The 27,208-nt window shown below is 39.4% G+C and overlaps 1 protein-coding gene and 1 pseudogene across 1 annotated transcript; both read right to left on the bottom strand.

Moving 5' to 3' along the window:
* Positions 1–712: 712 nt before the first annotated feature.
* On the bottom strand, positions 713–11,861 carry LOC139730216 (large ribosomal subunit protein eL24-like). The gene is made up of 5 exons (XM_071641113.1): positions 11,830–11,861; positions 11,619–11,694; positions 2,865–3,112; positions 1,731–1,791; positions 713–872 (listed from the first exon to the last, which is right to left on the bottom strand). Exons 1-5 carry the CDS (start codon positions 11,832–11,834, stop codon positions 798–800), a joined length of 465 nt encoding a protein of 154 aa, XP_071497214.1. The 5' UTR covers positions 11,835–11,861; the 3' UTR covers positions 713–797.
* Positions 11,862–17,346: 5,485 nt separating this feature from the next.
* The window catches only part of LOC139730215 (intraflagellar transport protein 88 homolog), a 33,564-nt pseudogene continuing 23,702 nt past the window's right edge, over positions 17,347–27,208 (bottom strand).

The raw sequence follows: 27,208 nt of genomic DNA, 5'->3' as shown, positions 1-27,208 counted from the left end.
TTTGTGACGCAAGGTCACATAAAATGTATCATAAGATCACTTTAATCTACTATTTTGCATGTGTGTGAGAATGTTCATGTGTGTGAATATGTGTGTGTAGTAACTGTACGCTTGCCGTCAAACATCACCATGACCTACTATTTTGATGACACTAAGGTTCACAGTACAGTGCACTCCCGTTATAACGAACACGGTTATAACGAAATTTCGGTTTAATACAATGACATATAAATTCAGGCCACATTATCCACTCTATGTATTTTACTGTTTATTTGTTTGGTTATCACAAAATTTTGATTTAACGGATGAAAACTGCCGATCCCAAGGACTTTGTTATAACAGGAGTCTACTGTACGCACATATGAAATTCTAGGTTTCTCGTCTAGCTTTTTCAGTGAATTCTAACACTCGGCATACCACACTGCTACACAAACACTCTACACTGCTAGAAAATCACAGATACATGCGAACACACAATCAATCACACACACACAAACATTTACATGTACAATGTATATGAATACAATATCCATTGAGATGGATGAATAAAAATCTAATATCCTTTGGGGCACTGACTTGGCAAAGTTTTTGTACCATGCACAAAGTTACCTGCATAATTTACACAAGCCCGTATGTATCTCTCACTTTCACTCACTCACATAACTCAGTGTACATGGACCACAAATAGAAGCTTCTAGGAAACTATGGCGAGTTGCATTGCAAGAGTCAATGTGTATTCACTCAAACAATCTGTACATGATTTTTTACGTCTCCCATCCTCTCTGGCCTGTCACAAATTATCGCTTTCCACCAACACGTGGGGCTGAGGATTTCACCTTCTGCTGGGCCTTCTGCTGCTTGCCACGGGTCGGCTATGGTGGAGGAAAAACGTACACACAAAAGAAGAAGAAAATGTTAACAAATTACAATCCGGTCCATGTATCAATCTATCCAATGACACTAGTGCTAGCAGTTCAGATAGTCATACACTGTATATGCAAAACAACATTATGCTTTTAAAAGTTTAGTCAGTATCCTGGTTTCACAACAATTAGACATTCTAACAACATCTAGGAGTCATTTATACCTGTTTCACATTTGCTTTACACATTCAAGGCAGTTTCATTTCCTTTCCACTCGCAAAAGAGATGAACCATTTGACATGAAATATCACTACTACCAGGTGAATCTACCCAAAATACACAAATGGATTAATTAAATGAGGAATATCAGCAGGGCACAAGAATGAAGTTTGAGGAAAATTGGACAATTCATTCAAAAGTTTAGAATTTTGCAACGTTTTGGTTAAATCCGCCTGCCATCATCTCTGGATAAGATTACAATTCATGACATCATTATAGGGCAGCATGTATGCTGAATTTGCTTTTTATTTTCTTTACATTGCAAAGCTGCTTTGCAGTAGTTAAATGCTTCTGCACAATAAAAAGAAAGGCTCCATGAATTACTATGTGGAATAAAAATTTGACTTTTGACAATGACCCCATCTATGAATACACAATGATAATGGTATATATAGGAAACACACTTTGTAAGCAAAGCCACTTCATATCTTTATTGCATTTTTATATGGCATCACAATATGAAGAATGATAAGACACATTTATGCAAAAATAAATAAATAAATAAATAAATAAATGAATAAAGAGAAGAAAACATTGCTTCTGACACAACTACCGGATGGAGTTGGTGAAGTACAGTTGTATATTTACCTTTGCTGGAGCTGCGGCCTTCTTTGCTGCCTTCTTGGCTTTCGTCTTTTCCTTTGCAGCCCTACAGTATGATAGGAACAAAAAGACTTTTGTTACACTTTATATAACACAATAAATTGTCAAAGAATGTACCGGTACATTGACTCTCTTGTACATACAAGCAACTTAGAAAAAAAAACAAAAAAAACTTTCAAGTACCCGTATACTATATCAAGGAAAGTACAGTCCAACTTCAGTTATGCTACGTTTGCACACACGTTTATGCTACACGATACTTCCTGTCGCGTCTGACTACAGACCACCTCCAAGTTTTGTTACAGCCTACACTTGCATTACATGCTGTCATATTTTGTTCTGTTCATGCTGTTTTACTATGGCCTATTACGTTTGTCACGAACACCCAACTACAGTGGCAAATTTTTTGACAGTATAAAAATCTGACATGGCCTCCATGGCAATCACGGCCTGTCACATTTGCCCATCCCTTCCCTTCATGTTATCTCACATCCATCTTGTTTTGTCCACAGTGGCCTGAATGTGATTGCCGTGGCTGCCGGGAACATGGTGCATACATTGCATTATCTGGCCGCAACTTTTCCAGATCGCTCTATTATCTGTATATGGACTGTACACCACTAAAAACTAATTGAGATAAAATATATTCGGGGTATCTAATTAAAAAAAAAAAAAAAATCATTTTTGGTCAAGATTGTACAATGTCAAGGACAAAATTCATCCTTGACCACAGTTTACTTGCCTCACTACCATTTATTCAGTGTTATTGTACCAACAAATTCTATTACAAGCTTATCAGGTCTCCCTTGTTTTGTGTGCACTTTGAGGAGTTTGCATTTTACTATGCTTTTTTAATAAGGTAGGTGACTCGTGATATGGAAAGTCCTCAGGACTGGCAGTTTTCTTTTGTTATATCGAAATTTCATTGCAATCACATAAATAAAATATACATTTTGTATAAATATATGTAGATAGAAAATTGGGGACCTGAATTCTTAAATCGTTGTAACAGAAATTTCGTTATAACTGTATTCGCTATACAAGAGCGCACTGTAATCTATTACGTCTAATTGGATTCAAAGAAAGAACAAGACAAAACAGGTTAAAATGCTGACTCACTTGATGGCCTGCTCTCTCTGGGCCTTCCTTGCCTCTGGCTTCTGGTTCCTCTTGGCTAGGATTTCAGCCAGTGAGGCACCGGCGATGGAACGCTGGTGCTTGGTGGTGCGCCTCGTCCTCTTCTTGGTCACCTCCTCCTGGGAACCCTTCTTGTTCTTGCGGCGGTACAGCACAGTCCAGTTGATGCGGCGTGGGTTGCGCTTCATCATGAAAGAGGCCTTGCTCTTGCCATTTATGAAGTTGAAGACCTGGTGATTGAAAGTTAGGTTGGAAAATAAAAAGAATGTCAATTCAAAATGCTCAGAGCAACATGTTTCAGAATAATAATATAATTAATAATATATCAATTTATTAGCACAAACCCTATAGACATATTCTTCTGTGCTGCAAAAGCTTCTGATGTACTTGATAATAAAACAATTTAATCAAAAGCTGTGTTTTGAGTCAGAAAATACAAAAGCATTATCAGATGGGTGGTACATGTATTACAAATCCAACTGTTCTTATCAAACCTCAATTCCTGAATATATTCCTCAGTTTATTAAAAAATAGAAATATCGCTACAGCGACTGGTATGCCTCCGCCATAATACATGGTTCTCCTAATAGGTCTATAGTACAAGGTCTTGACAATGTGTGATGACAGTTTCACACAATTGGCAAAATATTAAAATGACAGGTTTGCCACAAATGTGCTGAATGTTCACTTTCCTAGAACTAGGTTCAATTGGATGAATGATTAAAACGTCAGAGTGCAGGTATTTGGGGAACTGATGATTTTTACTTGACTTTTGACCCTTTTATAAGTTTATGCATTGAGTAATTTTCAAGGTACTGAGAAAAAGCATAATTTCAGTATCAAATGGTAAAATAGCATTATCTAAACCTGGCCTTTAACCTTTGACCTCACAGTTCCAAAGAGAATCACTGTTAGGTAGAACATGCATAAATATGTAAGTTTCATGATGATACCTTGAGTTACTTTCGAGATATGGAGGAGAAAGTGCAATTTAGCACTCTCACTTGACCTTCGACCTTTTGACCTTTGACCTTTTGGCAAGAAACTTCCCACAGAATATATATTGGGTAATACATGCATACATCAAGTTAACAAAAAAAAAACCACCTTCAGGCATTGCATAAGTATAAAGAAAGTTGTGATATTTTGAGGAGTTGACCTTGACCTTTGACCCCCTGACCTTTGACCCATGACCCCCCAACTTCGCTAGATAATCACTGCCCATCGGTACAAGCATATATACTAAGTTCCATGAAGATACCTTGAACCACTTGCGAGATATGGCGAAAAACATGAAATTTCAACCTTTTTTTTCACAAAATAACCTGTGACCTTTGACCTTTGACCCCGTGACCCTAAAATCCAAACAAAGTATTATCCCCCCAGGATATACCCTCATACCAAGTTTGATGTAAAACCACCACATGGTTCTTGAGATATCGACAAAAACAAAACGGGACGGATATTCGTACGGACGGACGGACGACCCGAAAACATATTGCCTCCGGCCACTTCGTTGGCGGAGGCATAAGAAATTTATGTGGGCCAGGGGTTTTCAGACAGTCGGCATAGCTAGACCCTCTGTGCCTTTTTTTTTGACTGACACTGATAGGATTATGACGCACACATGATGCACCTGTGTCCAGGATAGCAGGGTAGGACTTTACATTGACAAGTGCACTAACTTCTAGACAGCTTTAATTTTCTTAAATTGTTTCCAATTCATTCTCTTCGTCTTTTCTTCTTCTTTTTTTTTTGTTCTTGTCACAAATGTTCATCTGTTATAATAATTGTAAGTTATCTCGAAGCACAGCCTTGCCAGCACACAGCCGCTTTCCTTGTGTACCTACATGCATGCAGTGCTTAGTAAGAGAATGTGCATGTGCTGATGATGTGCTCAGAGCACAAAGGCTCACGGCGCTGGTAGCTACGAGTACCTGGTAGCTGCGCTGCCTGGTACATGTAGATCTATAGCTAGCTAGCATGCATGCTGAGCCGAAGTCTCAATTTGTCCCAAGGCCACGACGCCATCGATTGTGGAGTTGTGATGCATCATACATCGTAAGAATCGTAGGTCCCCCAAACCATTGTAAATGTGCTATTGATTTTATATTTACTTCATAGAATAAAGGCAATGGAAATGAGGATAGTTTCAAAAAAATGTAGGAAAATAAAGATGTCTAGAAGGTAGAACTCCAAGTACAACCCCCAGTTTTCGGCCAGCCTCCAGAATCTGGACACTTATCAAAGCCAGCAAATTCTATTGCCACAACACACGCATATCACATCGTTTCACACACTGGCACTGTTGTTCACAACAGAAAAATTCATCTAAGATTCCAAATTTCACCATAAACAATGCAGAATTGGCGCAACTTTTCCAAAGCACCAGCGAATTAAGTAGACTTTATCTATTGCGTTAAGAATCCGGGTCGGCGAAAGAGCGCTAAAAATTGAGAAACATACTGTTCTGTTGCCAGATTTTTCGCTTATCAAAAGCTCAGAGTGTGATGGTATCCTCAAAAACACAAAAAAAAAACAAAATCTCTGTACGAGCCGATGCAGTGACTAAATGTACAGGGGTTGAATGTAAGTGCCAACTCGCCAGAAATTTGGATATCAACGGGCACCGCAACATCCCCGATGCAACCTTGCGCCAACAAGGTATGGTGTGGCACATTTTTCAGCATCCTTGTACGCACATTGACATTGAATGCGTCTGAATTCTCAAGAGGCCGGATGGATTCTGGGGGATTATCAAGGTGATAATATTTTGTGAAATTCTATGATGTATTTAACAAAATCTACATTGAGAAAAAGTAGTAATTATTTAACATACATTTTTATAGACAAATTCTCCATATGATTTTGTATGATTTGAGTTGAACAAATACATGTATTGCAGAAAAGCTCAAGTGTCCAAAAACTGGTGGTTTTACTCTCTATGTTCAGTAAAACCACCAATTTTTGGGCACCTAAGCACTTCTGCAATATTTGTTCAACTCAAATAATACATACAAAACTATATCTACATATCAATGCATGTTATATAATTTCAAACTACTTTTTCCCAATATTGATTTTGTAAAACACATCATAAAATTTCACAAAATCCCCAAATATTATCACCTTGATAATTCCCCAAAATTCAGTCAGCGTCTCAAAAATTCGGACACACGCTATGCGCCTTCAATGTCAATACGCATACAAGGCCACAGAAAAATGAGTGTGTGCCATACATTGTAGCCCCAAAGTTGCATCGGGGACGTTGCGGCACCCGTTTGTGTCCAAATTTTGGTGACTCAGCACTTGTATTCAGCCTAAGGGCTGTACATTTATTCACTGCATCAGCACGTAGGGAGATTTTGTTTTTCTTTTGTATTTTGAGGATACCATCACACTTTGAGCTTGTGATAAGCAAAAAAATCTTGCAACAGAATGTAATTTTTCAATTTTTAGCACTTTTTTCTCGCAACCCTACTTCATAAGATAGGACCCAATTCGCACGCTTTGGAAAAGTTGCGCCGATTCAGCATTTTTGATGGCAAAATTTGGGATTTCAGATGGATCTTTGAAGGTGACTCAGGCACTTTCCTGTGGTGAACGAGCGTGCCAGTAATCAAGTATTTGAAACGACGTGATATGCGTGTGCTGTGACAGTAGAAATTCTACTAGAATTTGCATTTGCTGGCTTGTAATAAGTCAAGTGTCCGGATTTTGGAGGCCGGCCGAAAAATGGGAGTTGTCTAGAATAAAAGCCCCAATTTTCGGACACTTAAGTATTTTTTGCAATATTTATTCAACTCAGATAATACTCTACAAAATTATATTTATAATAATGTATGTTAAATATATCAACCTAATTTTTCCCAATATTGATTTTGTCAAACATAAAATTTCATAAAATTTCACAAAATCCCCAAATATTAACAAAACAATTGCGTTAATGAATAATCTTGTATATGATATATGAAATGGTTGAAAATAATTTGCCTGATTTGTTTACAAGTTGGAAAAACCCTTAACAATGCTTCAACTGCCGCAAACGGGATATTTTACTCTAGCAATTGCAATTGTTTTCATAAACGAAATTTACCATTGACCAACGCAGTTTTCATGATTCACCAGGGCAAAACCCGGCACAATTTTTGCCAATAAGGGCGATATGCGACGCAGTATTTCTGCTTGCGGCACAATGTATAATCCCTATGCAATACGCGCGTGCTCCGCGATCTTTTAGCTGAACGCCTTCACATGTCTCGCGAACATTGCGTAAGTGCCAATTCCCATAGTGAAAGCATGTGAAAATAGCGGGCGCACATGCATTGGCCGCAAACAAGATCGCAATTCTGGCGGTGTTGTTGATGTCTTTCTCGTGTTTTTCTGAATTTTTTCGATGGTAACATCCACTGTCTGAACAAAAATGGCGGCCCACATCGGCTCGCGAAAGTTCTATTTTATGTAAGGATATGTTTTCAAAATCCATGAGCGTCGGGAAAACGACAAAAAATCAAGTTTCTTGAATCATTATTTCTTACTTGTTATGTTAAGAAGTATAGAAAATTTTATTTTGGATGCAACATGTTGTCATTTAGGTGAGAAAATTTCACTTTTGTCAGAGATCGTGCCCATTTTATCGGTTGGTTTTGTTGATTGCTAGTGTGTTAGTATATGTGTAGTGTGCATGTAGCCTAACTGTGTAATGCTGTGTTTAGCGGTCATGTATGTTGTAGTTGTACCTGCCGCGAGCGGCTGCACGGCCGCTTACCAGTCAGACCGCAATGCTGCTGTTAATGAGCTCAAATCAAAAATTTTTCGTACGCGCAGGTTTTTGCGCATGTCCTTCTCAGCACCCGAGATTTTGCAAGAGAATTCAGAGAAAAAGTGCATGGTCTACGAGATTCACTTATTGGCGACATGAAGATCTACTATCCGTGACTAATGGACATGGTTTGTGAATATTTGAAATAAATAACACCTTTTAATGCTTACATTATATAAAATGAGCTTATGATACCATTACTCATACCTCTGCATTATATCGATATTTTCCAAACGACCCTGAGACAAATTAGAACAAGGCTTTCTATTTATTGCCAACCCGACCAGTTCATAGGTTGAATCGCCACATGAATGATGGTTAACGTTTTAGATATACTTGTTATAATGCACTTGTCAATGTAATGACTCACCCCACTACCCCCGGACATGGGTGCGTCATTTCCTCGTTTGGTCCATCAAATTTGTGACCCAGGTGTTCGTCATTTTACCAGCTTAGTCCGTCAAATTTTTGACCGAGGGGTGCGTCAAAATCCCATCATTGTCGGTCAAATTTTTGACCGAGGGGTGCGTCATGGTACGTCACTTGGCTATGGAAAATAACACGCATTATTTTAAACCGAGGGGTGCGTCCTGGTACGTCACTTGGCTATGGAAAACAGCACGCATTTTTGCACGCTTACCAGTACCGGATACACGTACCGCGAGTGAAATTACAGTGAGCAGTGTCCCGCGGCAAGTGAAAATCAAATTCGGGAAGTGTTTTGGAATAAGAGGGAAAAATGCTTGCCAGAATCTGGCAAGCACATAATTTAAAAGCCACCCTTTCTCCTTATGCACTTGTCAATGTAATGACTCACCCCACTACCCCCGGACATGGGTGCGTCATTTCCTCGTTTGGTCCGTCAAATTTGTGACCCAGGTGTTCGTCATTTTACCAGCTTTGTCCGTCAAATTTTTGACCGAGGGGTGCGTCAAAATCCCATCATTGTCGGTCAAAATTTTGACCGAGGGGTGCGTCATGGTACGTCACTTGGCTATGGAAAATAACACGCATTATTTTGAACCGAGGGGTGCGTCATGGTACGTTACTTGGCTATGGGAAACTGCACGCATTTTTGCACGCTAGCGGTCCCGGATACACGTACCGCGAGTGAAATTACAGTGAGCGCTTTCCCGCGGCAAGTGAAAATCAAAGTCGGGAAGCGTTTTGGAATAAGAGGAAAGAATGCTTGCCAGAATCTGGCAAGCAAAGAATTTAAAAGCCACCCTTTCTCCTTACATTTTCCCTCCAACAAACCCATGAAATCATGCATACTCAATCTCAAACCAGGGACTGTTCAGCGATGTAACAACTTAGTTCAATCTTTCCTGTCGAAACGGCAGCAGAAGAACTGCCTGCCGCATGCCATTTTCTGCTCGCGGGATCAAGATAGCCCGACCAGCTGGCTGGCCAGACGCGCGCGCGACGCTGTTAGCTGTGCGAATCTCTACGTACCGCGACTAGGCTGTAGTTACGCAGTACTCGAGCGGGAATATGAATGCCGTGGCGTAGTGTGTACCTACCTGCGCTGCAGCAGTATGCATCCACCGCTCACACTAGCAATGGCCGCGCACACACAGCGCATTCTGCACACATGTGATTGTCATGTATGGATTGCATGCACAGAATACATACTACTGTACGGAATATCGTAGCAGCAGCGTGATGTACGGTGAATGACAATACGGTGCTTACATGGTAAGGGAAACTTGCCGAAACTTTTACAAATTATGTGTACGAACCAAAAGAAAATGAAATTGCTTGAATAAAATGTATGCAAAAATCTACTCTACCTACTCTACCTACAATTGTACTGTAGTTGTGCAAACAAAGTTCAAGCCAGAGTTGAGCTGTCGATCAGAGTGGACTGTTGTTCTTGTTATTTACGTGGAGATCTTAGCTGCAGTTGCCTGAACCTGAGTGCGTATACATACACTGTGCGCGCGCACACACACACCATAGGGTCCTACACTGTCATCTACACACAGTCTGTTACTGTTATGTAGAGTGCGCGTTTACTGTCATCCCGCGAGGTTCATTAAAGTCTCCACTCAGAGGGAATTAACCAATCAGAAACACATATTCGCGGCAAACAGCAATCTCGTCAAAAATTAACTGTACAATGCAATGATTTATTCGCCAACCTGACCCGTTCATAGGATCAGTCCATATAAAGTCACTATGTTTTCATTGAATGATATTTCCTCTTTCATTTTATACCTCTTCCATTTTGGTCCACCTTAATTTCGTTGGTCTAGTGCACCTCTTAGGAAAACTGAAAAATATGCAAATTTTGTGCTTTATAATTTCCTTGTGCAGTGTATTTTATATGTCATAAACTTTAAACTGGTCAAATTTCATTTAAGTATAGCTCGTCAGCTTTTTATCGATGTATAAATCATGAAGACTAATAATGTCATTTAGATTTACAGACCCTCTAAAAATGTGGTCTCTTAGCTCATTACGTATTCATGTCCGCGAGGTCCATGCATACGCGTACGATAAATGCGAAGGCTTTTCAGGACGTTGCGGTCTGACTGTCACTGCCGCAGTTACTCTAGAGTAACTGCGTCAGTAAGCGGCCGTGCAGCCGTTCGCGGCAGGTACAACATACACGGTAATATACAGCTAAACAGCATTGCACTGTTACATGCACACTACACATATACTAACACACTAGCAATCAACAAAACCCAACCGATAAAATGGGCACGATCTCTGACGAAAGTGAAATTTTCTCACCTAAATGATAACATATCGCATCCAAAATGAAATTTTCGGTACTTCTTAACATAACAGTTAAGAAACAATGGTCCAAGAAACTGGATTTTTTGTCGTTTTCTCGATGTTCATGGATATTGAAAACATATCCTCACGTAAAATAGAATTTTCGCGAGCCGATGTGGGCCGCCATTTTTTTCGGAAAGTGGATGTTACCATCGAAAAAAAATTCAGAAAAACACGAGAAAGACATCAACAACACCGCCAGAATTGCGATCTTGTTTGCGGCCAATGCATGTGCGCACGCTATTTTCACGTGCTTTCGCAATGGGAATTAGCGCTTACGCAATGTTCGCGAGACATGTGAAGGCGTTCAGCTAAAGATCGCGGAGCACGCGCGTATTGCATAGGGATTGTACATCGTGCCGCAAGCAGAAATACTACGTCGCATATCGCCCTTATCGGCGAAAATTGTGCCGGGTTTAGCCCTGGTAAATCATGAAAACTGCGTTGGTCAATGGTAAATTTCTTTCATGAAAACAATTGCGTTAATGAATAATCTTGTCTATGATATATGAAATGGTTGAAAATAATTTGCCTGATTTGTTTACAAGTTGGAAAAACTCTTAACAATGCTTAAACTGCCGCAAACGGGATATTTTACTCTAGTGGTTGGATGGCATAAGACAAGAGCGTGTGTGTGAGCAGCATAATTTACACTGTCATAGCCGGACCAGAGGCAATGCGAGGGTCGCGAGTGACGGGACACTCGTGTCAACAGCAATAGGGCAGGGCCGGCCGGGCGCGCTGGGCAGCTACCGTATAGCTACGAGCTGGCTGTGCTGTGAGCCTGTGTAAAATTTATATGAAGTGATCAGTGCCAGGTAGTGGCAGTGGCCAGTGGTGATCACCATACCATTGTCACACATTCTCATTGAACACTGTCACTTCCTATTTTCATGATTTTAGTTGGACAAAAATATTGCAGTAAAGTTTGGGTGTTCGAAAACTGGTGGTTTTACGGCAATACTGCGTCATTAATCAGATTGTTGGATACTGCGAACACTTTGAGGTCCCTGCTCTCGAAACATAGCATGCCATTCGCATTCACAGTCTCGTTCACACGCGCGCTATCATCACTTACATCTCTACGAGTGTATGTATGGCTCCCTCACATATCATACGGTACGTACCTTTCCATCAATCCTAGCGTATCGCCGGCCATGGCCGGGTTGGATTTTGTATCCACTGAAATTGCACAGCTCCGTCCTGAAACAGAGCAGAAATAACATAGATGTATTATTATGAATCGAATCTTTCTTTTTCTAATGTCATGATTTCTAATATGTACGTTGATCATCTGATCGGGATGGATTTTCATACGAGTTCAAGTCGCGAGCTTACTTCATCTTGGCTTCAGCGGAAGAAAGAAAGAATGATGGATGATGGGAAGGCCGGCCAGCCAAATGCATAAAAGGGTTGTCGATAAGCGATTTCGCTGCACTTACTATCGATCATACAAACTGTGATCGCTATCACACTAATGCACACACCTCTCTGGAATGCACCTACCCAGCGCAGTGACGGATGGGGGGGGGGGGGGGGGGGGGGGGGGAGGGGGAGGGGGAGGGGGTAGAGTTAGGGGTTACCCCCTTCTGAGCTTTTCCTCTCTCTCTTTTTTTTCTGCTTGTCAGTGGAGCTAGAAGCATCAGCAAAAAATCTGAAGGCTTTTTGATTCTCGACAAAAACAGGAAAAGCTTTTGAACTTTTCCTCCTTTTATTTGGGGGGGGGGGGGGCTTGTCAGTGGAGCTAGAAGCATCAGCAAAAAATCTGAAGGCTTTTTGATTCTCGACAAAAACAGGAAAAGTTTTTAAAGGGAGTGTATAGTTTGGGTTGAGACCTAATTTCAGATTTTTAACATTTTTGGTGCGATAATGAGAAACCTCTTATGAAATATGAAAGAGCATGTAATTCCATGATTAATTCAACGTTTGTTTGATGATTTTTTTTTTTTTAATGGCCGAGATATCCAAAGCAGAGCGATTCTAATAAAGTGTGATGGGACCCACCTTTTATTACGATCACTTTGTTTTACTTTGTTTTTGGATGTTTCTGTCATTCCAAACCCGATTTTCATCAATAAACTTTGAATTGCTCTTAAAAAGTAGAATGGTTTTATGCTCTGTAGTATTTAATGTTTTCCTGGTATCTCGCAAAAAGTTAAAAGCCCAATTCTCATCTCCACCAATACTGTACTATATCCCTTTAAGGGAGTCTAAACCCCTTAACCCCTTGAGATTTTCGGATTGTTTTTTTTTTTCTCTTGTCAGCCGATTTTGGCGGAGAAGTGGCACCAAAAAATGTGAAGACCTTTTTTTTAATCTTGTTTTTGCTTGTCTGACCCAAATCCCACCCCACCCCCACTTATCGCAAAAAGCTAGATCCACCCCTACTGCTCCCGTGTCTAGACTTAGAATAACTTCATATTTCCCTGCAATGCATTTTGTTAAACATATTAGTACTTTAGCAGTGATACAGAGTTGCCATGTTTCTCAATTCTGTAACTGGCTGGGAGTGAGTAACTGACTTATAAATGTCAGACCACTTCCCTGTGTTCATGTACTGTGCAGCCTCATATGGCAGATGTGTGAATCCCTCTCTTTCAGATCTATATCAGTGCCCAGTCATGATGCCAGACTGAATTTGGTGAAGAAGATACCGAATGCACATGATTGGTCATACATCTCATATTAGAAATGATTGATGTTAATATTGCATGTGATAATTTTTTTGAAACAGTACATTTTGTGATTATGGGTATATTTATACTCTCATATTGGCCGATCTGGCAAAAGTAAATCCAGTTATCTAAAGAAAGCCAAATCTCCTTGGTTATCTCGATCACTTTTTACATCAGTAAACCAAAAGAATAGACTTTATTTTAGATATAAATCCAGCCCCCTACAAAGTTTAAGAGAAAATATACTATTTGTAAAAATGATTTGGTTACTCTTTTGCGCTGTGCCGAGAAAAAAGTATTACTTCATATTGATTGAATCATGTATCATGTAAATATGATGAAGTTATTAACCATGTTTTGTGTGAAAAGAAAAATACCATCCAAATAGACACTCTTGCCTGGCAACAATTTGATGTAGATAATCTTTCTCTCTCCTTCCCTCTTTTTCTCTCTATTTGTAGTATATATACATACATGTATACTTAATACTTGTAATACATACATTATATACTTCATACTTTCATCCTTGAATGCGCCTTGAGCACTCATTTAATGAAATTGTTGCAATATGAATTGTGATGATTAATAGTAGTACATGTACTTTAATGTTTCATGAAAAAGACACAAATTTCTTTAATTTAACAGTTCTATCCTGTAAAAAATAGAGAAAAGAAGAGGGGAGAGGGAATAACATTTCATCCATTAATGTGTTAATATTCCCTGAGCAAATAAAGCTGAAAGCAATGATAAATGTTTGTCAGTTATAATTATGCTGCACAACACTCACCTCAACCCGAATTCCCATCACAATAAATAATCATCCAAATGTACTGCATTAATGATACTAATAGATTTATATCACTACAAAGAATGATATTTATCACTTCATAAATATGTATGAAATAAACTCGTCCTTATAATCTTGGTCTAAGACTATGAAAAGCATCTCATTTTTGTGTGTATATAAATCATGTGGGTATATATTACCACTACTATATCTGGCATGTCATGCTTTCATGAGTTATGTGGATGTATTTTCATAGTACATATATACACGTACAATTGTAGTATGTTTATTATTGAAAATCATGATTTCCACATTCTAATGTGGATTTGATTTCAACAACTCAGCACTGACATATTTGAACATATCACCATGACTTTGATGGAGTGCAAAGTAATGGGTGATAAACTTTAAAGAACACTTGTTACAGGAAGGTGCAAGTGATCATTTGAATAATCTACATGTACCTGTGTAAAGATTCTTACTTTAGACTGAAACACATCAGACAACAACACGTTGAACAAACGTTGGACTGAGTCCGTCACCGCTGAGCTTGCACGCTTCACCCAAGACAATGAAGTTAAACAAATAATCCATTGTATTTAAATAACGAAGAGAAATGAGAGAGACAAAAAATGACACAACACTCATGGTTTCTTAATATTATTTGTATTCTCTTATTTTACACTGCAGCTTTCTGCACATATTATACAGATAAATTGTAGGTACACTGTAATACCCACCAAGCATGCACACTCAATGCTTTCATATAAACCTGCATTTCACCATGCCATACTCTACGTATACATCTCCACATCAGCGGTGGCTGGGGCCACTGAATTTCCAAAAAGATTATCTTTTGGTGGCCCAATCGAGCAACTAGGATCAGAAATAGATTATTATGGTTCCTTTTATTACAGGCAACCTAAATTTAAAAATTCAGGTATTAGTGGCGGGCTCAAATGGTGACCAGAAAAGAAGGGTAGTGTCAAGACCTGCACACACTATTTGCAGCATTTGCCAACCATCCTCTTATGCTACGTCTACATGTGGCTGCCGCGAACATGATGTAAACTTTTATAGCATCAACATTGCTGATGTCATTGCTAAACCTTTCTGTGCTAATTGATACTCAAAGCATACAAGGGGTTAATAGATACTATTTGTGTGTGTGTGTGTGTGTGTGTGTGTGTGTGTGTGTGTGTGTGTGTGTGTGTGTGTGTGTGGAAAATGAGCCTCTTTCACATGCTGATAGAGTGCACCTTTTGTTGGCAATCTTGGAGAAGGTAAAGCCATACCAGTCTAATAAGGCAATATTCCAGGAAGTCCTACATTATACCTATTCACTAAAGACAACTTAATTCATTCACAAACAATGGGCAGTTAAATGTCATTTAAGACAAAATTATGATTTTTTTTTTTAAAGCATTCAACAAAACAATTCTTTGAATAATATTTGCCGAGTCATTCACAAGCAAAATTTTGCCCTGATATTGTACAAACCCATTTCAAAGTTTGTACTTGGTGAGGTATTTCATACTGAATACAGAAATTCAAATTTTAAATTTGGTGATTTAATGAATAATAACAGTAATTCAAATTTCATGTTTGGCTAAGTTTTAAGTGAACTTAGTAATGCATCCTCTCACTTAATTTTGTGTTGTTATGATCATTGTATCACCTACAAATCACATCTCAGCGGTCTTTTTTACGTTTCATGTATATGATATAATTTCATCAGGATCTTCAGGTAATGTTACATTCATATTCATCTCAGAAGACATATTGATGCTACATAGTACTCTCAATACAACAGTGACCTCACATTTCACCCACCCACTCCCATAGTGAGATAGCTTCATTTAATCAAGGTGATGAAGACATGTACAGTGGAAACTCGATATAAAGAGATGGTCGGGACCGAGTCATTTTCCTCGTTATAGCCGATATCTCGTTATATCAGTAGGCATAAAAGAAGGCATAAAATAAAGACATTAATTTGCACATGTGGGACTACCCATCATATTTCAATCAATACTGATAACTTGATATTGTGTGTGAGGTAATTACTCACCTTTATGGGTAAGAAGATGTTTTTCGCCAAGGATATCCAATATCAAGAATGCGTTTCTTATCAATTGTAGATGTTTGAATTTGTAAATTTATATAGCTTGCGACTGTATCAAGATCGTCTGTGGATTGGTATGTGGTTATCGTATGGGTGTGTGTTGTGTGGAAAGCTTGAATATGGTCTGCACAATGCTGTGTGTGTATGTGACACATTCTGCGTGATGTACATTATGACTGCGTGTGTGTGAAGACGGGGAATTCCCTAAGTAGAAGGCCAATCACAGCATCAGATTGCCTCACACCTGCTAAACGTCATGATGATGTCATGTATGGCCGTCCCAGCACATTTTCTGCATGTATCAGTGTGCGTGCACACACACACTTCACACGTACAACATGCAGTGCTGGCTGGAGTGCACTGAAGAAAATGATTATGTGTGTACAAGACAGTTTTTGGCGCATCAAGCTTTACAATCTCGGAAGATGATAGCACAGGCGAAGTAAAGGCAAAGCTTTACCGAAGGCATTTTGCTTTACCTCGCTATAGCAGGTTTGATTTACAATGTTTTTCTTTGTTTGGAAGTCACAAAATTTATCTCGTTATAGCAGTTATTTCGTTATAGCCGATCTCGCTATAAGAGTAGCATTTTACATAGACTTGTGTGGAAGGAAATTTGGGACCGAGAAAATTTCCTCGTTATAACCGATATCTCGTTATAGCAGTGTTCGTTATACCGAGTTTCCCCTGTATATGCCATTTTGAAACAATTCTTGCTAGTGAGAGCTCATGTTTTGCTACACATCTGACACTTTATTATAGTGAATGTTGCACATTTATCACACTACTCACTACCAGAAAAATTTCACAAGAGTACTACATTTAAAAGCCAGTTTCCTAGCAGCATCTGTCTCAAAACTTGTATGCACAAGTTGAGTTACACCAAAAATACCCTTTTACATTCTCAGACGCAACAATTTTGAACTAAGAAGAGAATAGAGTGCACCAAGAAGGGCATTGTGAGGTCATTTATTACCACTTTCTTATTTTCCATGACAAAAGGAGTCATGTCACACACTTGTCAGCTTGAGTTACTTAGCATAAGAGATAATCTTCGTGAAGTACTCAAATGGGCATAATTTTCTGTCTTGGTAGGTGTACTTACAGAAGAATTATACAAGAAATACATTTTGAGACCATGACATTTGTAAAGTCCCCCCCAAAAAAAAAACAAACAAACAAACAAACAAACAAACAAAAACCTGTACGATGACCAATCTATCTGAAATATAAATTCATTCTTTCTGAAAGGGAGTACTGTCCTCAGGATTGGTAGTATGCAGAGAGGATACATCTGACACTTTATAGCCTAATGTGTTGTCTCGAATGTCTGTCAAGACTAGACCCGTGGTCCACAAGGAAATAGACTCTCTATCTCGTTCCCATGGTAACAGTCCTAGGGCCTACTCTGGGAGGAGGTCATCGCCCAGTTCCTCATCCCCAAACTCATCCTCCACGGCATCTCGCTTTCTGGCCGCCGTCTTGGGTCGTTCCGCTGAAGGCCCCAGAGGGTCCACATAGGATGCATCTAAGACAGAGAGTGTTAGAGAGAGAATTAGTTTACCTTGGTATCATGTGGTTGGGAAAAAACCTTACCCTTACACTTGCTGACCTCACTTTTCAGGAGATATATGTGCAATGTAATTTTGCAGAGTCATATTAGAATACAAAGCATCTTAGAGGTCACAACACATGAATCTACATCTCACAACATTTTTGGTGATTATGGACATTAAAAGGAAAAATTATATGAATATGGAATTGTTTTCTATGGTATATCAATGACCCACATGAATGATTGAGATTTCATAAAAATCAATTTAGTGAAGGTAATAGAGCAGGGAAGCACTGCTGGATATTGCTGTTTCACACCAGTCCCTTGTGGTTCACCCTAAAAGACTCTTATACCACCATTTAAACAACATCAGCCAGCCAAGCACAACATGCAAAATGAGACCTAACCTGGTGAGGACAGACTGATGTTGCTACAACACGCATTTCCCATACACACATGCTGGAGCATACTCGGGACTTGTCCTCAATGGGTCTAAGAAGAAACTCAAGGTTCCTTTTATGTGCCCTGGAACTTGGCTTATCTTGGCAAGCTTTTTCATCAACATTCAGAAATCCATCAAAACTTGACCTAGCTGAGTGGTTACCAAGCGCACTCATGCGTAGCAGTGTACCTGTGGCCAACAGGAAGGCATAGCTAAGGCAATGGAGATTCTAATGGGGGATTAGGTAATCTCTATTCACTGACAATAATTGCTAATCTCCAGACATCAGTGCTAATCAGCAAGGAAAGCATTTTAACCCAATGAAGGCTAGTCCTAAGTATACATGTACAGTGGACTCCCGTTATAACGAAGTCCTCGGGACCAGCAGTTTTCTTTTGTTATATCGAAATTTTGTTATAACCGAACAAATAAACAATGAAAATACATAGAGTTGATGATGTTTCGGCCTGAATTTTTACTTCGTTGTAACCGGAATTTCGTTATAACCGTGTTCGTTATAACAGGAGTGCACTGTACTTGAGCAAGTGTCTGTGGGAAATGCATGTTGTAGCAAAATCAGCCCGCCCTCAATGGGTTTAAAGATTGCTAATAGGCATGCACTAAGGTGTGACACTCACCAACACTCTGTTCCTCCACCTGGTAAGACCCACTGGTCTCTGGCAGAGCAGCCCTCATCCTCCCGCTGCTCCTACGGGCGCTGGACCGGCCGCTGTTCTGGCGGCTGCTGGTGCCGCTTCCTCCCCTTCCAGAATCTGCAGGTGAATGTTTTTACAGTACACCATGACAGCTATTACATATTGCGGTGTATGTTTGTTATGATGCATAGCGTGATGATAGTCAAGTTCATAATGCACAACATACCAGGCATGAGCTGAAATACAATTTGCTCTCTTGTCGATGAGAAAGAATATTACATCAATTTTGTGTATGCACAAAATGTGTGGGTACCTGTAAATATGGATAACTAACTATCCCTTTTTTAGGGGGGGGGGGTGGGGTGGGGTGGGGGGGGGTAGAAATAAAAGCCTAAAAGGATTAATTTGTCTTTTTTCAAATTGAAATATCACCCTTCTGTACTGGGTACAGCTCCCTTTTTGGATTTCATGGTTAGACATCTCTGAGGTTATTAACTGTGTTTCCACATACACTATTCTCAAGGGGCATTATACTTCAAAGCAGCAGATTACACGCTGCAGGGACTATCCACGACATGATAGTTTCTTCTATTTCAAGAACATTTGAATGTTCTGGTCATAACATCAAGCGGAAGCCAGGTTGGCATGAAAAGCAATGCTGATGGAATTTTGACACACTTCAACATGAGGCTATGTTTGGCTTTCTACATCATTGCTTGCTGAGTGAATATCAAAAGACAATTGTGAAATGAACGCAGGTAACAGACAGAAATGGTGACTCGATCTTGACAACAAAATCTGGTGTCCTTCAAAGGCAATGATCTATAAACTACAACAAAATTTGGTTCTCCAAATATGCATCGCCACATAACTCTGCCACAGACCTATTACACTTCAGCAATGATTGCGCATTTTTAGGAAGACATACCAAAAATGGCACAAGTTTCTGAGAAACTTTCCAAATGACGGTCGTTCGTAAGATATGTTGCTTAATAAGATGGGAAATGAATAAGTGTACTCACTTATGGAATGATCTTACTTTCTTTTTTAAATGAACAACATGGACAAATGTTCTTGCTTGATGCATTGTACAGTACTTGCCATTTTACAATATGATACACTTGAAAATCATGACACTCTAACACTCTAGCTCATGAAAGTTTTAAGTACAATTGTAATAATGATATCTATATTTTGAATGTTTGAACAGTCTCACATCCTATGTGTAATAGCAAAGATGGAAACAAAAAAATATCAACAAGTATAAAACTCAAAATTAAGAGGTGCTATCAGCCTTCCTACATCTTTCCTGTGTCGGCAAAGTTGTATAAATATGAATGTAAAGCTTCATTATTGGTGATGACAATCTTGCCAACATAGGCTCTCTGGTTACCTCCAACAGTATCACGTCTACCATGCTGGAGGCACAGTTGTGACAAACATATGTTCATGCTTACATAGTAACAGCAGTAAAATGGACAGAAGAACACGGCAAAGGAAGACATAACTGTTGAAAACAAAATTATTAAGACATGATACAGTGATTCAGATGAATGAACAGCATGGAGATTATAAAGTGATGTGTGCTATGAGGTAAGAAAGCATGCGGTTAGTCACTTTCCCTGGCACTCACCCGAAGGACTATCAAGGCGATCGTCCTCGTAACCCCTTCTGGTCCCACTACCGATTCGCTCGGACCCTGACAAACATGCCAAGCAGAAAGTCAACCAAAAACAGACAATGTGCAGGATAAAGGAGGGGAAGTGATGAGGATGAGTTAAGTGTGTTGGATTTTAGGCAGGTCGGGGGGGGGGGGGGGGGGGCGGGATAAGTATGGGAGCCATATCTTGACGTACTCCACATAAAAAACTTACACTTTGACTTGCCTCTGTTTTTGTTTTTTTTTTTTAACTTAATTTGAGCGATTACATAATAAACATGCATGTAATGATTTGTTTGAAAGTTTGTGTTAAGACTTGCTAAGGAAGCCAAGTATTACAATGTTATGATCTTTTTGGAAGGCCATTATTGTGATCAGCTCTTCTCATATTTCACATTATCAACTCTTTACTGTGCCTTTCATGGAAAGAAATCTGTGTTGTTCAATTGCATTTTTCCATTTCTGTACAATGGTCTTCCATTTTTGTACATTGTGTCGCACATTGAGCATCCCTCTGCAATATAACTGCTATTGATGCCTGATCCCGTCACTACTTGGCACAGAGTTGCATCATTCTCAAAATACAGTGTAATTCACGTCTAAACACAATGCAAATGCTACAACTAGACTTTTTCTAGGTGTCACAACCAATATTTGTTGTACTCTTTTACATAGAAATATTGTTAAGTAGTGGAAACTGATTTAGCATTAGGGTGGATAAAACAAGCTGATCAAAGGATATGTACATATATATTTCTATCAGGGATACCAGAATGTAGTTAGAGGAAGGAAGAAATAAAACCACATCAAAGTTGTTACGGCATGTGTGCTCATGAGAGGGTATTGAGTTGGTGTTTAAAGGAAAATCAAGTCACAACACTACAGACATGTATTGTTCTTTCTACTTCTCACTTTCCTCCAAAACCTGTAACGTTAGGATTAGGAGGAAATCTACAATCTATGATGCCTTACATAAGAACACCTGACATGATCTTTCAAATTTTTCCAGTAATTAAAAGAAGGAAGTAAGAAAGTAATTTGGTGCTCTGGGGGGTCGGGGAGGGGGGGGGGGGGGGTCCAGTCATTTATAGGAGACATATACTTCACTTCCTGTGTTTGTTGAAGATGAGTGCAAATTTTGAACTCACCTCGAATGTCTGGAGCAATTGATAGCATAATTGAATCAAATGAACGCATAAATACAGTGGAATCAAGCAATATATAATTTTGAGCTGCAGAAGCGATACTCCTCAAATAAAATCACTTGAAATGATATTTGCTGTGCGCCGAATCAATTCCTATTTGTAGAAGGGTTCATGCAGATAGCAATGGCATTTTGTGGCTTTCATGTGATACAGAAAGAAATCTTGTTCAGAGAGGCAGTATCATAAATAAAAATTTGAAACATGAGCTGCATTGCTGAGTTTAATCACAAAAGATATTATCTGCTGAAGTTTTCCGTGAACTAAAATGGAAGGCAAGCTATTAACAAACAAATCAAAATTTACAGAAGTAATGCTGGAAGCATGCTCAGTTAGCTTATACAGTTACTACACATTATAACAGGGCAACCAAAAAATGAATAAATAAATAAATAAATAAAATTTGCATTAATTATGCTAATGCAGGAATTGGAAATATATCACCACAGAACTGTAGCATTCAAGACTTACTACAGTAGTAACTCCCAGTATTTACCTTGATGTGGTAATGACTGTATATTCTCCTGTCACATGTGCCGTTTTGTTATTGATGTATGTTACTATTATTGTTAAGTTATTCTGAAGCAACTGACCCTGTAGTGCAATGACACACGTCATGAGGATGGGTGAACTATTAGTGTTGGTATAATACACTGATATTACTTTGTGCTGGTTAATACTATTCACATACCTGCACTTCCACCTCTGACGCCCCGCCCACTGTTACCACGGCGATTTCCACTTGTTGCCCGCTATGGAAATAAGACAGAATATATGTGACCCGCTACAACAAAATGATCCTAAAGTCGGGCGAGGTCGATTATTTGAAAATTGCATGACACAATTCCCTAATCTTTCTGCTTTAAATTGATATACAACACGTCTTATAAAAATAATCGGCTGCGGAGATATCGATGTTTAAAAGAGAGCATGTCAAGACTTGTGGGAAATCACTGTTTCGAGAAAAGCGCCCTAAAAGTTCTCCTTGCGACGCAATCACAATCAAGAGACACGCAAGTCAGTATTCACCTCCGGACAATAGAAGTTAAGCCCTAGCAACCCCCGAAATGCTCATTCAAACACAGCGTCGGCGGTCTCCTCACCGACCAATCAGTGACCAGGATGTCAGGAGAAGCGGCTAGGCATAGCTCAACCCGCCCGCACGCACCAGTCGACTGGGCAGAGTGCGAGCTTCACGCTTCGGTTAGCGGCAAGCAGCAAACTGACCAATGAGAGCACTCTGGTCGTTGTTAGGGGCGGAGCCTATGTGTGGCGCTCAATCCAAATGTTCGAACCAGTTTCTGCTTCGTTGAAACGCCAAAAAAACATGGCCCAGAAAAACGCTATTTTTTGGTCTTTCCTTTCATCATTTTGCTTCAAAATTTCGACAGATGATAGAAGACATGTCAGACTCTAATAATATGTCAAATTCAGAAAATCGTAAGTTTTGACCAATTTTGATGCTCTAACTTCAAAGTCGATTTGCACGGCTTCGACCGTGCGCGACTTTAGGACCATTTTGTTGTAGCGGGTCACATATGTTCATTAATATGCATCAATACCAGACACCACTTCATTGATGCAAATTTCAATGAATTTTATATACTCCACACACAAATACCTATGAAGCCTATAGTTTTATGCATGAGCCTCCATCTCTAATTTTGGTAGTTGACACCCCCCCCCCCCCCCCCCCCCCCCCCCCCAAAAAAAAAAGAGCAATTTTAGTACTGTTGATTGAATATTTACGCACTCATTGCTTTATCATACATCCAGTTTTGCAATGCAACAATCTGTGACACACTTGTAATTGGTTTGTAATTGTAACACTTGTCATTGCAGACGTATCTTTGTGGCACAAATCATATTACACAATCTAAAGGTACTCTTGGACAGTGACTAAGCAACTTGCTAAGAGTGGACAATCTTTATTTCAAGGGATGATAACAACACAAAAACAATTTCAAAAAAATATAGCTGCTCTGTTCCGGGTGAAGTTCAGAAAAGTTTTTCATTCTATCAGAAAAGATCTTGTGTATGATATTTCCATTTACCTGTAATGGAAATACTCATGACACAGAGTAATAACATGATCAGTTTTGTTTTGAGAAGCCTACTTCACATGCATGATAAACGAACGCAACTGGCTGGAAATTTGAAATCCATGGTCAGTAGGTCCCTCATCAAGTACAGAACAAACCTGCCATCAAATCCAGCTAACCTCACAATACAACACAAGGTCCTGGAGAATGAATTGTAATTGGCTAATTAGCTCATCAAATTAGCCCAATTTTTCTCTTTAGCTACGTGTGAACACCTAAAGGGAGACATAGGTAAGTTGGACAACATGTTATGAGGAGTAGGATGCAGTAAGATTAAATCTGTAACTACAGCCATGCGTCTGATATCAGGGGCTCTCTGAAACTGACTTGTTCTCTGACTTCTTTCGCCTTCTCCGCCTTCTTCAGCTTGGTGGCGTATTCCTGCGCATCTTTCAGGCCCAGGTCAGAGCAGAGACGGACCAGGAACTTCAGACCTAAAAACCACACAAGACATTGAGAGGACTTTTAATGCAAGCTACTGATGAACAATGGAACAATATAACAGGCTTCAAACAATGAAAACAACAACAACAACAACAACAAAGTCTCATGTTTGATGGTATATGAGAAAAATAAATTAAAAACAAATATGTAATTTAGCCAGCCCAAATTTCGTCATCTAAAACAGAAAGAAGAAATATTGACCAGGATGATGTGAAAACAAATTACAACAGTAACTTTTAAACAGGTAATGTTCGCATGCATTCAAGACATTCAAGAGCCAAGACTCGCGAAATTAAAATGCGCACAGACGTTCTTGTCTGCACTATCATGCCTTGAATGCCAGTTGCAATTCGCGAAAATTTCATGCCATGGAGAAGAACATCAGCATCACTTTGCTGAAATTTCATAATGGGAACATTATCACGTTTTATGGTATATTGGATCCCTATCAATCTTGAATATAACATACAGCCTAATCCGTGGTCCTGGAAGAAATCCAAACAGATTTTTCAGCAACCAACACTCCTACATTTAGAAGAAATATCAAAAAGCTTCAAATATATGCAAACCTATCTTGAAAGAATATGTGGGATACCAGGTGTGCATGCAAGTTCTAAACCACAATAGACAAAAAAAAGAAGAAAGAAAGACAAAATCATATGTCTAAAGTATATATTGCACTTTAATCTTTTCAACAAAACTAAATCAATGATCTGATCTGCCAATTCATTAAAACTGAGAAATAAACAGCTCTACTCTTTTAAAGAATTACATCTTTGATCAAAGGTCACCAAGTTTTCATACTCACATTCAACATTATCAGGAAACTTTTTATGGATCTTCTTGTATGTTTCCAATGCTTGCTGATAATTACCTGTATTGTGAATGAAAATGAAAAGCAACAAAAGAAACAATGACAAATCTTGCCATACACACTATCACTCACAATTTCAAGAATCTATTCAAACAATGACCTTCATTGGAACGTTCATTATCTGAGTGCAAAGCAGCCCCTGATTTAATACCTCAAAAAACACACAAATATGAATCTGTACACATATAAGTTCAACCTCAATATGTTAACTTCTTCTCAATTGCCAAACGCTTCTGGCACATTAAATGCTATACATACGTCACAAAAGCGATTTGTAGACTACTTCCCACTTGGTTTTCCGAGATATCATTCATGGAAAGAAAAAAAAAGAATATGACATTACGCTCTACTATTACCGTAAAGTTCCGTGTATAAGATGCACCCGTGTATAAGACGCACCCCTACTTTCGAACCTAAAATTAAAAAAAAAACAAAAACACGACAATTTCCACGCAAATATTGCGTGTGTCATACATATTATTTTAGCTCAAAATTTCCCTAGAATGCAGCACGTATTTGCTCTATTTTTCGTTTCCTTTTATATTTTCTTTTAACGGTATTCATCGGACATCGGCAAAATATGGAAGACGCAAAATGCGAGACTTGTCTCGGTACTCACTTGCTATTGTTTCGCCTTTCAATCATGGTACATGTGTCATGCATATCGTACTCATGAGTGTACAGTACGATCTTTGCTGTCATACATAGCAGAGGGTGTCTCGCATATTGACGCATGTCAGACTGGAAGGTTCATTTCGAAAAATAAGAAAAACATCAACAAGTGTAGCAGAGGGATCATACGGCAAGACGTACGGTGCGTACGGTAATGACACTCATGCACTGTTACCAGTAACATGTGTGTCTCTTGTACTATGCTTGTATGCACAGTGCTAGCCTTTTGCAAAAGGCAGCTCCCTATAATTTCAGCACACGCACACAGAGAGCAATGGACTTGCACACACAGCGCGCAACGGGCAAGCGCGCTTCGATCCGATCGCTGTGTGCACGCGAGTCCATTGCAAAAGCCTCTCTGCAGCTGCTGCCTTTGCCAAAGGCTTGCTAGCTAGCTAGCTACAGTGTAGCTATGCTATCCTAGCTGGCCTCGTGAAATGAAGAGCAAACGAACGACATGGATATGCATGCATGCTTCACACATCGTTCATATTTACGGTGACATAGTGTCGATCCTACTCCGTATTTTACAGCTTTTGTCTATGGCCATATTGATACTAGTACATTGATAAGTTTTACGGTATCGGTAATTTAGTAATGATACCTGTACATCGCGTATTCCAGCTACTAGGTTGGCTGTTGGTAGCTTGGTAGACTGACATTGGTAGCATACAGCAGTGCTGTTAGCAGTTACAGCTGCTGTCTATGGCCAGATTGATACATCGTTAAATACTGCACAAGGCCGATGTAAGTTTATCTCGTATTTGCAGCTTTTGTGTGTGTCCAGATTGAAAGATCGCTCATTTATCCGTAAGTTTTAGTGACTGCTTACCTTCCAAACGTCGATGGGCATACATGGCCCCAAGTTTGCCTTATAAAATTGGGTGTACATGCAGATTTTTTTCCGTGATTCGACTGTACCCGTGTATACGACGCACCCCCGATTTTCAACGTTTTCCGACGAAAAAATAGTGCGTCTTATACACGGAACTTTACGGTAGTTACGTGACAATGACATGGCTGGAAAAAAAAAAGGTCTTAACAATTGCACAGTCCCTGGTTGCTGTATTTTGAAGCCAGTGATATCAAAGTGCCGTTGCCTGGAATCCAAACGCTGTTCAATGTTCGATTTCCCTCTACCGAATTAACTCGAGACACTTGATACACAAAGCTTAACTTCCAAAATACCACTTGCACTTTGGTACACCCTACCGGTGATCTATCACTTAGTCTACTCCCGCTTTGTCCAATAGCCATTTAGTCTCAACCCACATGGTCTAATCCCATTTCGTCTACACCAGGTTCGTCTAATGACCATTTAGTCCAATTGCCACTTAGCCTCATTATTAGTTGGTCTACTTCTAGATGGGCCATGCCCATTTCGTCTAATACCCACACTTTATTAGACCAAATGGGAAAAAATCCCAAGGAGACAAAATTGCGATTAGACCATCTGATTATTAGACAAAACAACAATCAGCCAATCTGTGCATTAAACCCAGTGAGGATTAGACCAAACAGGC

The sequence above is a fragment of the Diadema antillarum genome, unplaced genomic scaffold (assembly GCF_040938485.1).
Source record: "Diadema antillarum isolate AM-2024a unplaced genomic scaffold, OU_Dant_1.0 seq00000298_RagTag, whole genome shotgun sequence".
Lineage (NCBI taxonomy): Eukaryota > Metazoa > Echinodermata > Echinoidea > Diadematoida > Diadematidae > Diadema > Diadema antillarum.
The sequence above is the reverse complement of the archived record's forward strand: the minus strand, read 5'-3'. Positions and strand labels throughout refer to the sequence as shown.

Excerpts from the sequence above, each read along its gene's own strand:
- LOC139730216 (XM_071641113.1), bottom strand. Across the intron at positions 3,113-11,618 it reads ACGCTAGGATTGATGGAAAG|GTCTTCAACTTCATAAATGG; the intron begins GTACGTACCGTA and ends TTCAATCACCAG. Across the intron at positions 1,792-2,864 it reads CAGAGAGAGCAGGCCATCAA|GGCTGCAAAGGAAAAGACGA; the intron begins GTGAGTCAGCAT and ends ATCATACTGTAG.